We start from the raw sequence: 17,013 nt of genomic DNA on the forward strand, positions 1-17,013 counted from the left end.
ACAGAGGACATCAGTTTACAGTATCTTATAGACCTAGAGAATTCTGTATGTTACATCAGTTTACAGTATATCTTATAGACCTAGAGAATTCTGTATGTTACATCAGTTTACAGTATCTTATAGACCAAGAGAATTCTGTATGTTACATTAGGTTACAGTATCTTATAGACCTAGAGAATTCTGTACGTTACATCAGTTTACAGTTTCTTATAGACCTAGAGAATTCTGTATGTTACATCAGTTTACAGTATATCTTATAGACCAAGAGAATTCTGTATGTTACATCAGTTTACAGTAAATCTTATAGACCTAGAGAATTATGTATGTTACATCAGTTTACAGTATATCTTATAGACCTAGAGAATTCTGTATGTTACATTAGGTTACAGTATCTTATAGACCTAGAGAATTCTGTATGTTACATCAGTTTACAGTATATCTTATAGACCTAGAGAATTCTGTATGTTACATTAGGTTACAGTATCTTATAGACCTAGAGAATTCTGTATGTTACATCAGTTTACAGTATCTTATAGACCTAGAGAATTCTGTATGTTACATCAGTTTACAGTGTATCTTATAGACCTAGAGAATTCTGTATGTTACATCAGTTTACAGTATCTTATAGACCTAGAGAATTCTGTATGTTACATCAGTTTACAGTATCTTATAGACCTAGAGAATTCTGTATGTTACATCAGTTTACAGTATCTTATAGACCTAGAGAATTCTGTATGTTACATCAGTTTACAGTATATCTTATAGACCTAGAGAATTCTGTATGTTACATCAGTTTACAGTATATCTTATAGACCTAGAGAATTCTGTATGTTACATCAGTTTACAGTATATCTTATAGACCTAGAGAATTCTGTATGTTACATCAGTTTACAGTATCTTATAGACCTAGAGAATTCTGTATGTTACATCAGTTTACAGTATCTTATAGACCTAGAGAATTCTGTATGTTACATCAGTTTACAGTATCTTATAGACCTAGAGAATTCTGTATGTTACATCAGTTTACAGTATCTTATAGACCTAGAGAATTCTGTATGTTACATCAGTTACAGTATCTTATAGACCTAGAGAATTCTGTATGTTACATCAGTTTACAGTATCTTATAGACCTAGAGAATTCTGTATGTTACATCAGTTTACAGTATCTTATAGACCTAGAGAATTCTGTATGTTACATCAGTTTACAGTATCTTATAGACCTAGAGAATTCTGTATGTTACATCAGTTTACAGTATATCTTATAGACCTAGAGAATTCTGTATGTTACATCAGTTTACAGTATCTTATAGACCTAGAGAATTCTGTATGTTACATCAGTTTACAGTATCTTATAGACCTAGAGAATTCTGTATGTTACATCAGTTTACAGTATCTTATAGACCTAGAGAATTCTGTATGTTACATCAGTTTACAGTATCTTATAGACCTAGAGAATTCTGTATGTTACATCAGTTTACAGTATCTTATAGACCTAGAGAATTCTGTATGTTACATCAGTTTACAGTATATCTTATAGACCTAGAGAATTCTGTATGTTACATCAGTTTACAGTATCTTATAGACCTAGAGAATTCTGTATGTTACATCAGTTTACAGTATCTTATAGACCTAGAGAATTCTGTATGTTACATCAGTTTACAGTATCTTATAGACCTAGAGAATTCTGTATGTTACATCAGTTTACAGTATCTTATAGACCTAGAGAATTCTGTATGTTACATCAGTTTACAGTATCTTATAGACCTAGAGAATTCTGTATGTTACATCAGTTTACAGTATCTTATAGACCTAGAGAATTCTGTATGTTACATCAGTTTACAGTATCTTATAGACCTAGAGAATTCTGTATGTTACATCAGTTTACAGTATATCTTATAGACCTAGAGAATTCTGTATGTTACATCAGTTTACAGTATCTTATAGACCTAGAGAATTCTGTATGTTACATCAGTTTACAGTATCTTATAGACCTAGAGAATTCTGTATGTTACATCAGTTTACAGTATCTTATAGACCTAGAGAATTCTGTATGTTACATCAGTTTACAGTATCTTATAGACCTAGAGAATTCTGTATGTCACATCAGTTTACCATATCTTATAGACCTAGAGAATTCTGTATGTTACATCAGTTTACAGTATCTTATAGACCTAGAGAATTCTGTATGTTACATCAGTTTACAGTATCTTATAGACCTAGAGAATTCTGTATGTTACATCAGTTTACAGTATCTTATAGACCTAGAGAATTCTGTATGTTACATCAGTTTACAGTGTATCTTATAGACCTAGAGAATTCTGTATGTTACATCAGTTTACAGTATCTTATAGACCTAGAGAATTCTGTATGTTACATCAGTTTACAGTATCTTATAGACCTAGAGAATTCTGTATGTTACATCAGTTTACAGTATCTTATAGACCTAGAGAATTCTGTATGTTACATCAGTTTACAGTATCTTATAGACCTAGAGAATTCTGTATGTTACATCAGTTTACAGTATCTTATAGACCTAGAGAATTCTGTATGTTACATCAGTTTACAGTATCTTATAGACCTAGAGAATTCTGTATGTTACATCAGTTTACAGTATCTTATAGACCTAGAGAATTCTGTATGTTACATCAGTTTACAGTATCTTATAGACCTAGAGAATTCTGTATGTTACATCAGTTTACAGTATCTTATAGACCTAGAGAATTCTGTATGTTACATCAGTTTACAGTATCTTATAGACCTAGAGAATTCTGTATGTTACATCAGTTTACAGTATCTTATAGACCTAGAGAATTCTGTATGTTACATCAGTTTACAGTATATCTTATAGACCTAGAGAATTCTGTATGTTACATCAGTTTACAGTATCTTATAGACCTAGAGAATTCTGTATGTCACATCAGTTTACAGTATCTTATAGACCTAGAGAATTCTGTATGTTACATCAGTTTACAGTATCTTATAGACCTAGAGAATTCTGTATGTTACATCAGTTTACAGTATATCTTATAGACCTAGAGAATTCTGTATGTTACATCAGTTTACAGTATCTTATAGACCTAGAGAATTCTGTATGTTACATCAGTTTACAGTATCTTATAGACCTAGAGAATTCTGTATGTTACATCAGTTTACAGTATATCTTATAGACCTAGAGAATTCTGTATGTTACATCAGTTTACAGTATCTTATAGACCTAGAGAATTCTGTATGTCACATCAGTTTACAGTATCTTATAGACCTAGAGAATTCTGTATGTTACATCAGTTTACAGTATATCTTATAGACCTAGAGAATTCTGTATGTTACATCAGTTTACAGTATATCTTATAGACCTAGAGAATTCTGTATGTTACATCAGTTTACAGTATCTTACTACCTAGAGAATTCTGTATGTTATATCAGTTTACAGTATATCTTATAGACCTAGAGATTTCTGTATGTTACATCAGTTTACAGTATATCTTATAGACCTAGAGAATTCTGTATGTTACATCAGTTTACAGTATCTTATAGACCTAGAGAATTCTGTATGTTACATCAGTTTACAGTATATCTTATAGACCTAGAGAATTCTGTATGTTACATCAGTTTACAGTATCTTACTGCCTAGAGAATTCTGTATGTTACATCAGTTTACAGTATCTTATAGACCTAGAGAATTCTGTATGTTACATCAGTTTACAGTATCTTATAGACCTAGAGAATTCTGTATGTTACATCAGTTTACAGTATATCTTATACAACCAAGTCTTATCATCAACCGGAACACGTGCACTTCCTTCTGATCAATGTAAGAGGTTCTCATATAATTACTGTGTACATAGCCCCATATACAATATGAGGTACGGACAAAAGCCCCCCCCCCCCCCCCCCCCCCCCCCCCCCCCGATCAGTAACAATATGTTCATTATGGTGAACTTTCCTGAAATTTAAAAAAAAAAAAAAATTATGATGTTTAACCACAGATATATAATGCTCATACAATATTTATACAGTACATGTATAATATTTGTGCTTAAATCGAATGTGATAAAAAAAAAAAAAATTCTTAGCATTGCATGAATAAACGTCCCGAGGGAGTGAGATATAACTGGGGAACTCCCACGATACAAGGAAATGGAAAGCAATATTGAATTTTGAAATCATAGTTAGGGAACTTCCCCTAAGTTGTGTCATGCTTTTCTGTGGACAGAGAATGTCTTTCATAAATAATTGTCTTGGGATGTGGAATATTGATGATACTGGGTCAGTATACTATTTACGGTTTAGATTCGAGACTCGGGACTGGTACCAGTTGATATACAGATGTATCAGGTTTCGCAATATTTATAAAATAAATAACGTTTATGTTTTCAACCACTTATATTATCACCTGGGGTCGTCAATTTTCTTACGTTAACACACCGCGTGGCAGGTTTCCCTGTCATAAGTATTGAATATTAATTTGTTTTATTTCACAGAGTTTAAACCTTCATAAACATACATATGTACCTGACCGTAAGAGATTTACGACTGTTGTGTCTGTATTATATATGTATATTATCACGTTAAATTACAGACGGTGTCTCACGAAGTAAGCTTTGTGGATGTAAATAGCATGTTCCTTGTAAAAGGCGAACCTTAAATTAAATCTTCAAAAACACAACAGTCAGTAAATAAACAATGGAGTTGTTTGGCAGGTGCATGCCAGTATGTCTCACCTGTACAGGTAAAAACGATAAAACACAGGCAAGCTGTGTGAATGTACTTGCATATGTACAAACAATATTTAACCATCAGACAATCAGAGTAATTAAGTCTACGCCTTCAGCTAAACGACGTCGCATAGATTGACGATAACTCACACAATCTCCTATACAAACATGTTGAGAATCTCACCTCGGTAAGGTGAATTGAGTGTTTGGAAGTCTAAAATGAAAAGCTATGATTTCGGTGTGCCTATTGAGTAGACCTATGTGGTACGTATTGAGTAACTGTGTCGAGTCAATAAAACTATCCTCGGTATTGTTACACTGAGGACAATGTCAGCTTTGTTGGCCCAATAGACGGGGTAATATTTGTGTGTATCTGGTACGCTCCATAAAAGTTTTACACTTGTATTGAAAATGTCTTTACGACATAAGCTCAACTGTTATATATTATGACAATAAAAGATACATTTTTTCTCAAAGAGCGTCCAATTCTGGACACGACTGTGAGATGAAGTGTAGCGACGTACTTTCTGTGTCCTGTGAGCGAGACACTATATAGACAAGGGAAGATATGTCATTGTAACGTGTAAGATCTGTCATTGTAACGTGTAAGATCTGACATTGTAATTCGTCAGATCTGTCATTGTAATGTGTAAGATCTGTCATTGTAATGTGTAAGATCTGTCATTGTAATGTGTAAGATCTACCATTGTAATGTGTAAGATCTGTCATTGTAACGTGTAAGATCTGTCATTGTAACGTGTACGATCTGTCATTGTAACGTGTAAGATCTGTCATTGTAACGTGTAAGATCTGTCATTGTAATGTGTAAGATCTGTCATTATAATGTGTAGGATCGGCCATTGTAATGTGTAAGATCTGCCATTGTAATGTGTAAGATCTGTCATTATAATGTGTAAGATCTGTCATTGTAACGTGTAAGATCTGTCATTGTAATGTGTAAGATCTGTCATTGTAATGTGTAAGATCTGTCATTGTAATGTGTAAGATCTACCATTGTAATGTGTAAGATCTACCATTGTAATGTGTAAGATCTGTCATTGTTATGTGTAAGATCTGTCATTGTTATGTGTAAGATCTGTCATTGTAACGTGTAAGATCTGTCATTGTTATGTGTAAGATCTGTCATTGTAATGTGTAAGATCTGTCATTGTAACGTGTAAGATCTGTCATTGTAATGTGTAAGATCTGTCATTATAATGTGTAGGATCGCCCATTGTAATGTGTAAGATCTGCCATTGTAATGTGTAAGATCTGTCATTATAATGTGTAAGATATTTCATTGTAATGAGTAAGATCTGTCATTATAATGTGTAGGATCGGCCATTGTAATGTGTAAGATATTTCATTGTAACGTGTAAGATCTGTCATTATAATGTGTAAGATCTGTCATTGTAACGTGTAAGATCTGTCATTGTAACGTGTAAGATCTGTCATTGTAACGTGTAAGATCTGTCATTGTAATGTGTAAGATCTGTCATTATAATGTGTAGGATCGGCCATTGTAATGTGTAAGATCTGCCATTGTAATGTGTAAGATCTGTCATTATAATGTGTAAGATCTGTCATTATAACGTGTAAGATCTGTCATTGTAATGTGTAAGATCTGCCATTGTAACGTGTAAGATCTGTCATTGTAATGTGTAAGATCTGTCATTATAATGTGTAAGATCTGTCATTGTAACGTGTAAGATCTGTCATTGTAATGTGTAAGATCTGTCATTGTAATGTGTAAGATCTGTCATTGTAATGTGTAAGATCTGTCATTGTAATGTGCAAGATCTGTCATTGTAATGTGTAAGATCTACCATTGTAATGTGTAAGATCTACCATTGTAATGTGTAAGATCTGTCATTGTTATGTGTAAGATCTGTCATTGTAACGTGTAAGATCTGTCATTGTTATGTGTAAGATCTGTCATTGTAATGTGTAAGATCTGTCATTGTAACGTGTAAGATCTACCATTGTAACGTGTAAGATCTGTCATTGTAATGTGTAAGATCTACCATTGTAACGTGTAAGATCTGTCATTGTAATGTGTAAGATCTGTCATTGTAATGTGTAAGATCTGTCATTGTAACGTGTAAGATCTGTCATTGTAATGTGTAAGATCTGTCATTGTAACGTGTAAGATCTACCATTGTAATGTGTAAGATCTGTCATTGTAATGTGTAAGATCTGTCATTGTAACGTGTAAGATCTACCATTGTAATGTGTAAGATCTGTCATTGTAATGTGTAAGATCTGTCATTGTAATGAGTAAGATCTACCATTGTAATGTGTAAGATCTGTCATTGTAACGTGTAAGATCTGTCATTGTAATGTGTAAGATCTACCATTGTAACGTGTAAGATCTGTCATTGTAACGTGTAAGATCTACCATTGTAACGTGTAAGATCTGTCATTGTAATGTGTAAGATCTGTCATTGTAATGTGTAAGATCTGTCATTGTAATGTGTAAGATCTACCATTGTAATGTGTAAGATCTACCATTGTAATGTGTAAGATCTGTCATTGTTATGTGTAAGATCTGTCATTGTTATGTGTAAGATCTGTCATTGTAACGTGTAAGATCTGTCATTGTTATGTGTAAGATCTGTCATTGTAATGTGTAAGATCTGTCATTGTAACGTGTAAGATCTGTCATTGTAATGTGTAAGATCTGTCATTATAATGTGTAGGATCGCCCATTGTAATGTGTAAGATCTGCCATTGTAATGTGTAAGATCTGTCATTATAATGTGTAAGATATTTCATTGTAATGAGTAAGATCTGTCATTATAATGTGTAGGATCGGCCATTGTAATGTGTAAGATATTTCATTGTAACGTGTAAGATCTGTCATTATAATGTGTAAGATCTGTCATTGTAACGTGTAAGATCTGTCATTGTAACGTGTAAGATCTATCACTGTAACGTGTAAGATCTGTCATTGTAATGTGTAAGATCTGTCATTATAATGTGTAGGATCGGCCATTGTAATGTGTAAGATCTGCCATTGTAATGTGTAAGATCTGTCATTATAATGTGTAAGATCTGTCATTGTAATGTGTAAGATCTGCCATTGTAACGTGTAAGATCTGTCATTGTAATGTGTAAGATCTGTCATTATAATGTGTAAGATCTGTCATTGTAACGTGTAAGATCTGTCATTGTAATGTGTAAGATCTGTCATTGTAATGTGTAAGATCTGTCATTGTAATGTGTAAGATCTGTCATTGTAATGTGCAAGATCTGTCATTGTAATGTGTAAGATCTACCATTGTAATGTGTAAGATCTACCATTGTAATGTGTAAGATCTGTCATTGTTATGTGTAAGATCTGTCATTGTAACGTGTAAGATCTGTCATTGTTATGTGTAAGATCTGTCATTGTAATGTGTAAGATCTGTCATTGTAACGTGTAAGATCTACCATTGTAACGTGTAAGATCTGTCATTGTAATGTGTAAGATCTACCATTGTAACGTGTAAGATCTGTCATTGTAATGTGTAAGATCTGTCATTGTAATGTGTAAGATCTGTCATTGTAACGTGTAAGATCTGTCATTGTAATGTGTAAGATCTGTCATTGTAACGTGTAAGATCTACCATTGTAATGTGTAAGATCTGTCATTGTAATGTGTAAGATCTGTCATTGTAACGTGTAAGATCTACCATTGTAATGTGTAAGATCTGTCATTGTAATGTGTAAGATCTGTCATTGTAATGAGTAAGATCTACCATTGTAATGTGTAAGATCTGTCATTGTAACGTGTAAGATCTGTCATTGTAATGTGTAAGATCTACCATTGTAACGTGTAAGATCTGTCATTGTAACGTGTAAGATCTACCATTGTAACGTGTAAGATCTGTCATTGTAACGTGTAAGATCTGTCATTGTAATGTGTAAGATCTACCATTGTAACGTGTAAGATCTGTCATTGTAACGTGTAAGATCTGTCATTGTAATGTGTAAGATCTACCATTGTAACATGTAAGATCTACCATTGTAACGTGTAAGATCTGTCATTGTAATGTGTAAGATATGTCATTGTAACGTGTAAGATCTGACATTGTTACGTGTAAGATCTGACATTGTAATGCGTAAGATTTACCATTAAGATCTACCATTGTAAAGTGTAAGATCCGTATCTATTCTTTTGTTTACTACAACTCGCTTTGTGTCTCTCGTTACCTATAGCAACACACGTTAATCAACATCGTCACGCCTACAGGTGACACTTGTAATATGGCCGGGTTTCTTTTCGATATCATTTTCTGTGAAGTTTGTGGTCTTTGAAATTCTGGCAGTTCCGAAGTTCTTTATGACGTGAATGTACATTAACGTAACTATGATGTATATGTCTATAACGTGTTTGGCTGCTAATAGCTAAACGTTATAATTTGGTCTTTAGGTAAAAACAATATCTCTAACCTTTGAAATATCTATTTCCGACAAATTCAAAAAGCGTTAGGATTGACCTTTGTAATTAAGTCCAGCAATCATTTTTTTTCTAAACCATTCATCATTCACACATATACGTCACTCTTTCATTTGTTTATACTACAACATCAGACTACAATGTAGGACTACAACATCAGACTACAATGTAGGATTACAACATCAGACTACAATGTAGGAGTACAACATCAGACTACAATGTAGGACTACAACATCAGACTACAATGTAGGACTACAACATCACACTACAATGTAGGACTACAACATCAGACTACAATGTAGGACTACAACATCACACTACAATGTAGGACTACAACATCAGATAACAATGTAGGATTACAACATCAGACTACAATGTAGGACTATAACATCAGACTACAATGTAGGACTACAACATCAGACTACAATGTAGGACTACAACATCAGACTACAATGTAGGACTACAACATCAGACTACAATGTAGGACTACAACATCAGACTACAATGTAGGACTACAACATCAGACTACAATGTAGGAATACAACATCAGACTACAATGTAGGAGTACAACATCAGACTACAATGTAGGACTACAACATCAGACTACAATGTAGGAATACAACATCACACTACAATGTAGGAGTACAACATCAGACTACAATGTAGGACTATAACATCAGACTACAATGTAGGACTACAACATCAGATTACAATGTAGGACTACAACATCAGACTACAATGTAGGACTACAACATCAGATTACAATGTAGGACTACAACATCAGACTACAATGTAGGACTACAACATCAGACTACAATGTAGGACTATAACATCAGACTACAATGTAGGACTACAACATCAGACTACAATGTAGGACTACAACATCACACTACAATGTAGGACTACAACATCACACTACAATGTAGGACTACAACATCACACTACAATGTAGGACTACAACATCAGACTACAATGTAGGACTACAACATCAGACTACAATGTAGGACTACAACATAGGACTACAATGTAGGACTACAACATAGGACTACAATGTAGGACTACAACATAGGACTACAATGTAGGACTACAACATCAGACTACAATGTAGGACTACAACATCAGACTACAATGTAGGACTACAACATCAGACTACAATATAGGACTACAACATCACACTACAATGTAGGACTACAACATTAGACTACAATGTAGGACTATAACATCAGACTACAATGTAGGACTACAACATCAGGCTACAATGTAGGACTACAACATCAGACTACAATGTAGGACTACAACATCAGATAACAATGTAGGACTACAACATCAGACTACAATGTAGGACTACAACATCAGACTACAATGTAGGACTACAACATCAGACTAGGACTTACGATTGAGTACTACAATGCAGATCCCTAAACCTTTTATTTACCAATGTTAACAAAAACATCTGCACGTTTCATTGTTGTTATTGGGTTGTACAGGGAAATACCACGAGTTCAATGTCTGGTTATAAAACATTATATATGTTTTGTAATCGCTTCTAATCGGTTTGTCGGGTTTAAAGTCGTTTGTATTGATGGAAAGTAAAGTTGTACCTGTGTAACAGGTGAGCCACAATCACCCACGGCCACTTAACTGTCACTCATATCTTCTAAAGCTCTACGACGGGATTGATATCAGTCTTGTCCATAGACTTATAGGATACGAAACAGACAACAAATATATGATTTGGTGTTTTGTTTTTGTTGTATAGTGTCCTATCAACATCTGTTGTCATTTAAGGACGGCCTCCTCTGTGTATTGTTTAACGTCCTATCAACACCTATGGTCATTTAAGGACGGCCTCCTCTGTGTATTGTTTAACATCCTATCAACATCTGTTGTCATTTAAGGACGGCCTCCCCTGTGTATTGTTTAACATCCTATCAACATCTGTTGTCATTTAAGGACGGCCTCCCATGTGTATTGTTTAACGTCCTATCAACACCTATGGTCATTTAAGGACGGCCTCCCCTGTGTATTGTTTAACATCCTATCAACATCTGTTGTCATTTAAGGACGGCCTCCCCTGTGTATTGTTTAACGTCCTATCAACATCTATGGTCATTTAAGGACGGCTTCCCCTGTGTATTGTTTAATGTCCTATCAACACTTATGGTCATTTAAGGACGGCTTCCCCTGTGTATTGTTTAATGTCCTATCAACAGCTGTGGTCATTTAAGGACGGCCTCCCCTGTGTATTTTTTAATGTCCTATCAACACTTATGGTCATTTAAGGACGGCCTCCCCTGTGTATTGTTTAATGTCCTATCAACACTTATGGTCATTTAAGGACGGCCTCCCATGTGTATTGTTTAACGTCCTATCAACACTTATGGTCATTTAAGGACGGCCTCCCCTTGTGTATTGTTTAATGTCCCATCAACAGCTATGGTCATTTGAGGACGGTCTCCCCTGTGTATTGTTTAACGTCCTATCAACATCTTTGGCCATTTGAGGACGGTTTCCCTTGCGATGCAGGCCTATAGCGTATGTGTTTTGGTAGACTGGGTATGTTTTTGTTTGTCTCCTTATAATAGGGCAAATTTAATGTCGACTTTAAAGTTATCCAGCAGGACACCTCGCCCTGTCACATTATACCGACAACGGATAAACCAGTCGTCCAATTCTTCAAATGTTGAACGTTAAGCAGGAGGAGCAATTACCATTTTAGAGATTCTGGTGTGTATCGGCCAGAGTACAGAGCCCAAAGCATTCCACACATGGGCGAACGCTCAACTAAAGGCCAAATGTGTGGCAGTGTCAAGGGCGACATTAGCCACGGAAGGGGGAGATTTGTTTAGAAAGGACAAAAGATAAGATTCAAAATTCAGTCGTTATCTAACGATCATGCAATGGAGGCAGTAGGTACATGTATGAGGACAACTCCCTACTACTTGTAGGACATTAATTAGCTAGGAACTTCGCGTATACATTCCCCTCTGTTGATTTGGTTTTGGTTTTTAATTATTTTGTTTTTGGTGTTGTATAATTTGTTTTTGGTTTTTAATAATTTGTTTTTAATGTTATATGATTTGCTTTTGGCTTTGTATGAATTGTTTCTGGTGTTGTATGATTTGTTTCTGGTGTTGTATGATTTGGTTGTGGTGTTATATGATTTGGTTGTGGTGTTGTATGATTTGGTTGTGGTGTTGAATGACTTGTTTTTGGTGTTGAATGACTTGTTTTTGGTGTTAATATGATTTGGGTTTGGTGTTGTTTGATTTGTTTTTAGTTTTTTTTTTTTATCAGATGAATTATGGGCAAATGTCACTGCTACTTTTACTCGTCGCCAAGACATCATTTTATTGGGCTATTTATCTGAATTAGCTCATGGATTTTTATAAATGGTAACATATCGGCTATGATAAGGCCAATACATGTGTTTGACATGTCTCCTTGAGCTCGTTATTGTAGCGATAATTTAGACAGACACGAACGTATAAATTGAAGACTTACGTACATGGTTGAGGTTTGAATATTAATTATCCATGCTTTCCTTTCTGTTCCGCTCCACGGAGTTTCACGTGTGTTCAGTAAAACAGTTCACTTAACACGCTAATCAAAATAACAAACATTGTTAACGTGGGTATAACGAGTGTCTGAGTTTATACACCCAGCAGCGTCACACCACAGCGTCACACCACAGTGAAAGTGTAAAATATACATCCCTGTCAGCTTGATGTGTCGCCCTAATACCGGTTATTGTTATCGTATTAACACAGGGACACGTAACTACCTTTACATTTGCTTTGGTATTGACGATATTCATATTTACTCATTTTGTCAACCTGTCGAACAAAAATGACAAATAGCATATATCCATGGAAACGAGAATTAAACGGGTCTGGTATAGTATATACGTTAATGTAAACAACATGACTTTATTAAGTTATATCATGTTTAAGATAAACTGTATAATTAAGCAATACCATCATCGCGACACCTGGTAAAAAGGTATGCTACCATATGTTAATTTTAATTGAATTACACGAGACAATTATTGCTCCACCTGAAAACCATGCTATCTCGCTTAAGGGTCGAGAATACCACCATATATAATAGATGTTAAAGTTGGACTTGTGTAAGAGCCGTGTATTTACAGACTTGTAGGCCAGATAAAACAGTAGGTAGACACCTATGTGAAGACTAGGTGATGACAGGTTGGATCGTCACGGAGTCGTGATTTTGTCATTTTAAACTAAGATTTGATGGATCGTAGATAGGTATAAACTAAAAACACCGATGCGTGGTGGAGACCGGTGTATAAGTGTTCCCCGCGCGGTACCCCTGTACAGTAAAACCGGGGTAGCCTGCCAGTGTATTGAAAACCGGTTTTGACTGTATACTCTCTGTGTAGGCGCTGAAGTGTTATAGCTCTCTACCGACTGTGGGACGACAAACATGTAATTGGTCTCTGCTCTCTTCCACACAGGTTCCCTGGCTCATGGTTCTGGACTCTGTGATCATCTGGAGTTGATTCGCCGGGACAACTGTACACACAAACGAGAAGGCATTTCCAGACTTCAACATGGAGAAGAAAGTATACCAACTCGGCACTTGGCACGATGATACCATTCTTGATAATGTGATAAATGAAATGGCCAAGCAGGTCAGGGCAGGAAAAGGGACAAAGGTCAGATTAACCGTATCTAAACATGGAGTGACAGTGATGAAATCCGCGGCTTTGACAGGTAAACAGATGACTGACTACCTTCCTATTGAAAACGTCTATTTCATTACCGTAAACAAGTACCATCCTTCGTGCCTGTTAGTGATAGGTAAGGACCACCCCACTAAGTACCAAATCCTCGCCTTCAGGTGTGCTAACGGTCTGGACGCTGGCATGTTCGTCAAATATTTCAAGGATATAAAACGTCAGTCCAATCCAGGTGAGGGATATAACGTTGAAACGAAAAAGACGGAAGGAGAGAACTGGACTCTTCGCTCTAAAACCCAAAACAATAACAATCGTCAGTTAAGTGCTGTTGTAGACATGCACACAGAGCGAGCCAAGGTGAATGGGGATGTCCATATTCACGTGAATGGTGACAGTCATCAAGAGAACGGTGTGGCTAGAACATACATCAATCCAATCGCAGACGACAACCCCCCATCACTGACAACTGAGCGAAAAACGCATGCGCATATGACCACTTCCGACAAAGTAGTCATACATCAGCAGCAAGTTGTACACCATCGCCACCTGTCAGACAATGTGTCAGAAGCTTCAGAAACGTCACTCCGGGACGAGCTCGACGTCCTCTCACACGAACTGAGGGAAATCAAATTCATGCTCGAGAAATCCACTGGAATCACTCCCGAGGAATATCAAAGATCTGTTGTTGTTACTCCAGGGAGGAAGGACAATTCAGTGTCTGAAGAGGTAGTGGTGACTAGGACGATTGAACAGCCAGACGCAAATGTGGTTGTGAGGAGGGAGGAAACCGTTACCGAGACTATACACCATTCTCACACTAACGGGGAGGTGAGACACCATATCAACAGAAAAGTCGAGCGCGCAGCATCTCCCAAGATGGAGGGGGAGGTCAGGGTGACAGTTCCGGACTACCGATCATCTACGGACTCCAGTAGAAAGATTTACTCCACTACCGAGACCCCTCGGATACAGCACGAGGAACAAGGAGACGGTGTAAACTATAAGTCTTGGGGAGGGGACAGACGTTCCGTGGTTAGACCCCATGGTAACTGGAGAGATGAAGTGGTCTTGAGGCAAAGGGTTCATGGCCGCACGCGACCTCGATCGGCTATCCATAGCTCATCAAGTTATGCCAGTGTATCCGGTAGTGTCCGATCTGCACGTGCGCCAAGTGCATACGTGTTAACAGAGTATAACCGTCATCCGGGAAGCCAGACCCTCCCAACCAATCGCGGGGGCAGTTACAAGCGCTTGCACGTGGCAACCACTGTCCAGAGACCCATCGAGCGCGTGTATGGACGTCACTCCACGTACGGAGGCAAACCGGTCATTGTGGAACGTCAAGCGGTCGTGGATTATAACCAGAACAATTTGGAAAAATCTCACAACAACACACATGACTCGGTCATTATTAGGACATGAAGACAGGTATGTGAACCAAACATGTGATAAACAATGACGTTTTATGTTGATTGAACCAAGGACTTCGTAATCTATCGTCATACTGTGGATTATAGCTGAAATCTGTGAATATATTGTTCTCAGTGTAATGATTTAACACAAACTCATAATACTTATGGCATCAGCTGTCAGCGGTATCATCAACGCTTAATTTGCATACAAAGCAGTGAGATGAATACAAACTAAGGGAATGATGGATGATGGATGGTTTTATGTATACCACACGTCATCTCCATGTGTGTAAATCTCGTGCCTTCGCCGAGGAATGTGCTTTACGTACTGATATTAAAATGTGTGGATTATACCTTTGCACCGGATATGACGTCATAATGTCAAAATGATCTTAACGACTACGTTATTAATGTTTGAAATCCCCATGAGATGGTGTCGTATGTTTCCCAAAGTGTACGAGCAATAATGAATAGAGACAGTGATATTAGGACTGGCTGGGTGTTACTGGACAGTGATATTAGGACTGGCTGGGTGTTACTAACTGGGAAGATAGATTTCATGTTAAACAGTTTATATCAGATATACTCAATAATAAATCACTTATATATCATAATATATAGAATTATATATGTATCCGGGACGAGTATAGATGTCGCCTATTTTTGGATGTGAGGTTACACACAGGGACCCAGTCGTGTATAACACGCATTAGAACGATAAAGGATTTCATGACTGAGCCGCGTGTTCATTGTGGTATTAGGACAATCTGTGTATACGTCATCACATCTTACCGTGTTACGCTCTGATAATTTGTGACAACACATCAGTGATCGGCTTACTTGAACAATGGACTACATATTTGCATCTAATTCTTAAGCATTTATTATGTTTCGCCATTTCTTTTGGAATGTTATATAATGCGAAATCAAAACGGTCGAAACGTATTTATTTTATTTAATGTATGCAATTACAAATTAAATTACAAATGAAAAGTAAACATTAATGCAACCCAAATGACAGAAGTAGAGATATGTGTAGGCAGACAACGAAACAGTGTTCAGAACATAAACTTACAACTATATTGTCCTCGTTATCAAATAAAGGGAGACTAAAATGCCAATACATGTTTCGTGGACAGTTTTGTAACGCAAGTCCCATATTTACATTTACTGAAACAATGTAAACCTTCTAAGGTGAGCTGGGAGGTATCGGACCAGAATTTGGAGTGATGCCGTCATCACAATTGACATCACAATCTGGTTTCCTCTACTTTATTAAAGTACATGTAATAAGACATATATGTCCAAGTTAAATCAAAGACAGACATTTTTAAGTTGATAAATCAGAGTTACAATTTGCAAAAATGATAAAAAAGCATACTAACATCTGTATTATTTATACCAATAATTGATCAATAATTAGAGGATACACCTAGTGTTTTATACATCGGTCTGATCATTGTTATATAAGAAATATCCATGGTGTGTATTGAAGGGATTGATTTTCTACCTTTACAATACAATTAAAGCCTCTCTAGGTTTTGTTTGTAGATATCAAACTTCATAAGCTTAACTTCACAATCTCTAACGGATTTATCGTCATTTAATTCATTTAATAAACATCTAAAAATAGAACGTGAACGAACCCTGCACGTGATGAGTGACATCCCCGGATGATAAACACGACAGCACGTGTTCGTTTATCAAATGCGGAGAAATTTCCCGGTCAGTTCCTGTTGG

At 36.2% G+C, this 17,013-nt stretch overlaps 1 protein-coding gene across 1 annotated transcript in view; it reads left to right on the top strand.

Moving 5' to 3' along the window:
- The window catches only part of LOC117333637, a 38,700-nt gene extending 22,306 nt beyond the window's left edge, over positions 1–16,394 (top strand). Inside the window, exon 2 of the mRNA XM_033893037.1 lies at positions 13,637–16,394. Within this exon, the coding sequence (XP_033748928.1) occupies positions 13,733–15,283 (1,551 nt within the window). The 5' untranslated portion in view covers positions 13,637–13,732 and the 3' untranslated portion in view covers positions 15,284–16,394. The remainder of the gene's footprint in view (positions 1–13,636) is intronic.
- The last annotated feature ends 619 nt before the right edge of the window (positions 16,395–17,013 follow it).

The sequence above is a fragment of the Pecten maximus genome, chromosome 8, assembly GCF_902652985.1.
Source record: "Pecten maximus chromosome 8, xPecMax1.1, whole genome shotgun sequence".
NCBI lineage: Eukaryota > Metazoa > Mollusca > Bivalvia > Pectinida > Pectinidae > Pecten > Pecten maximus.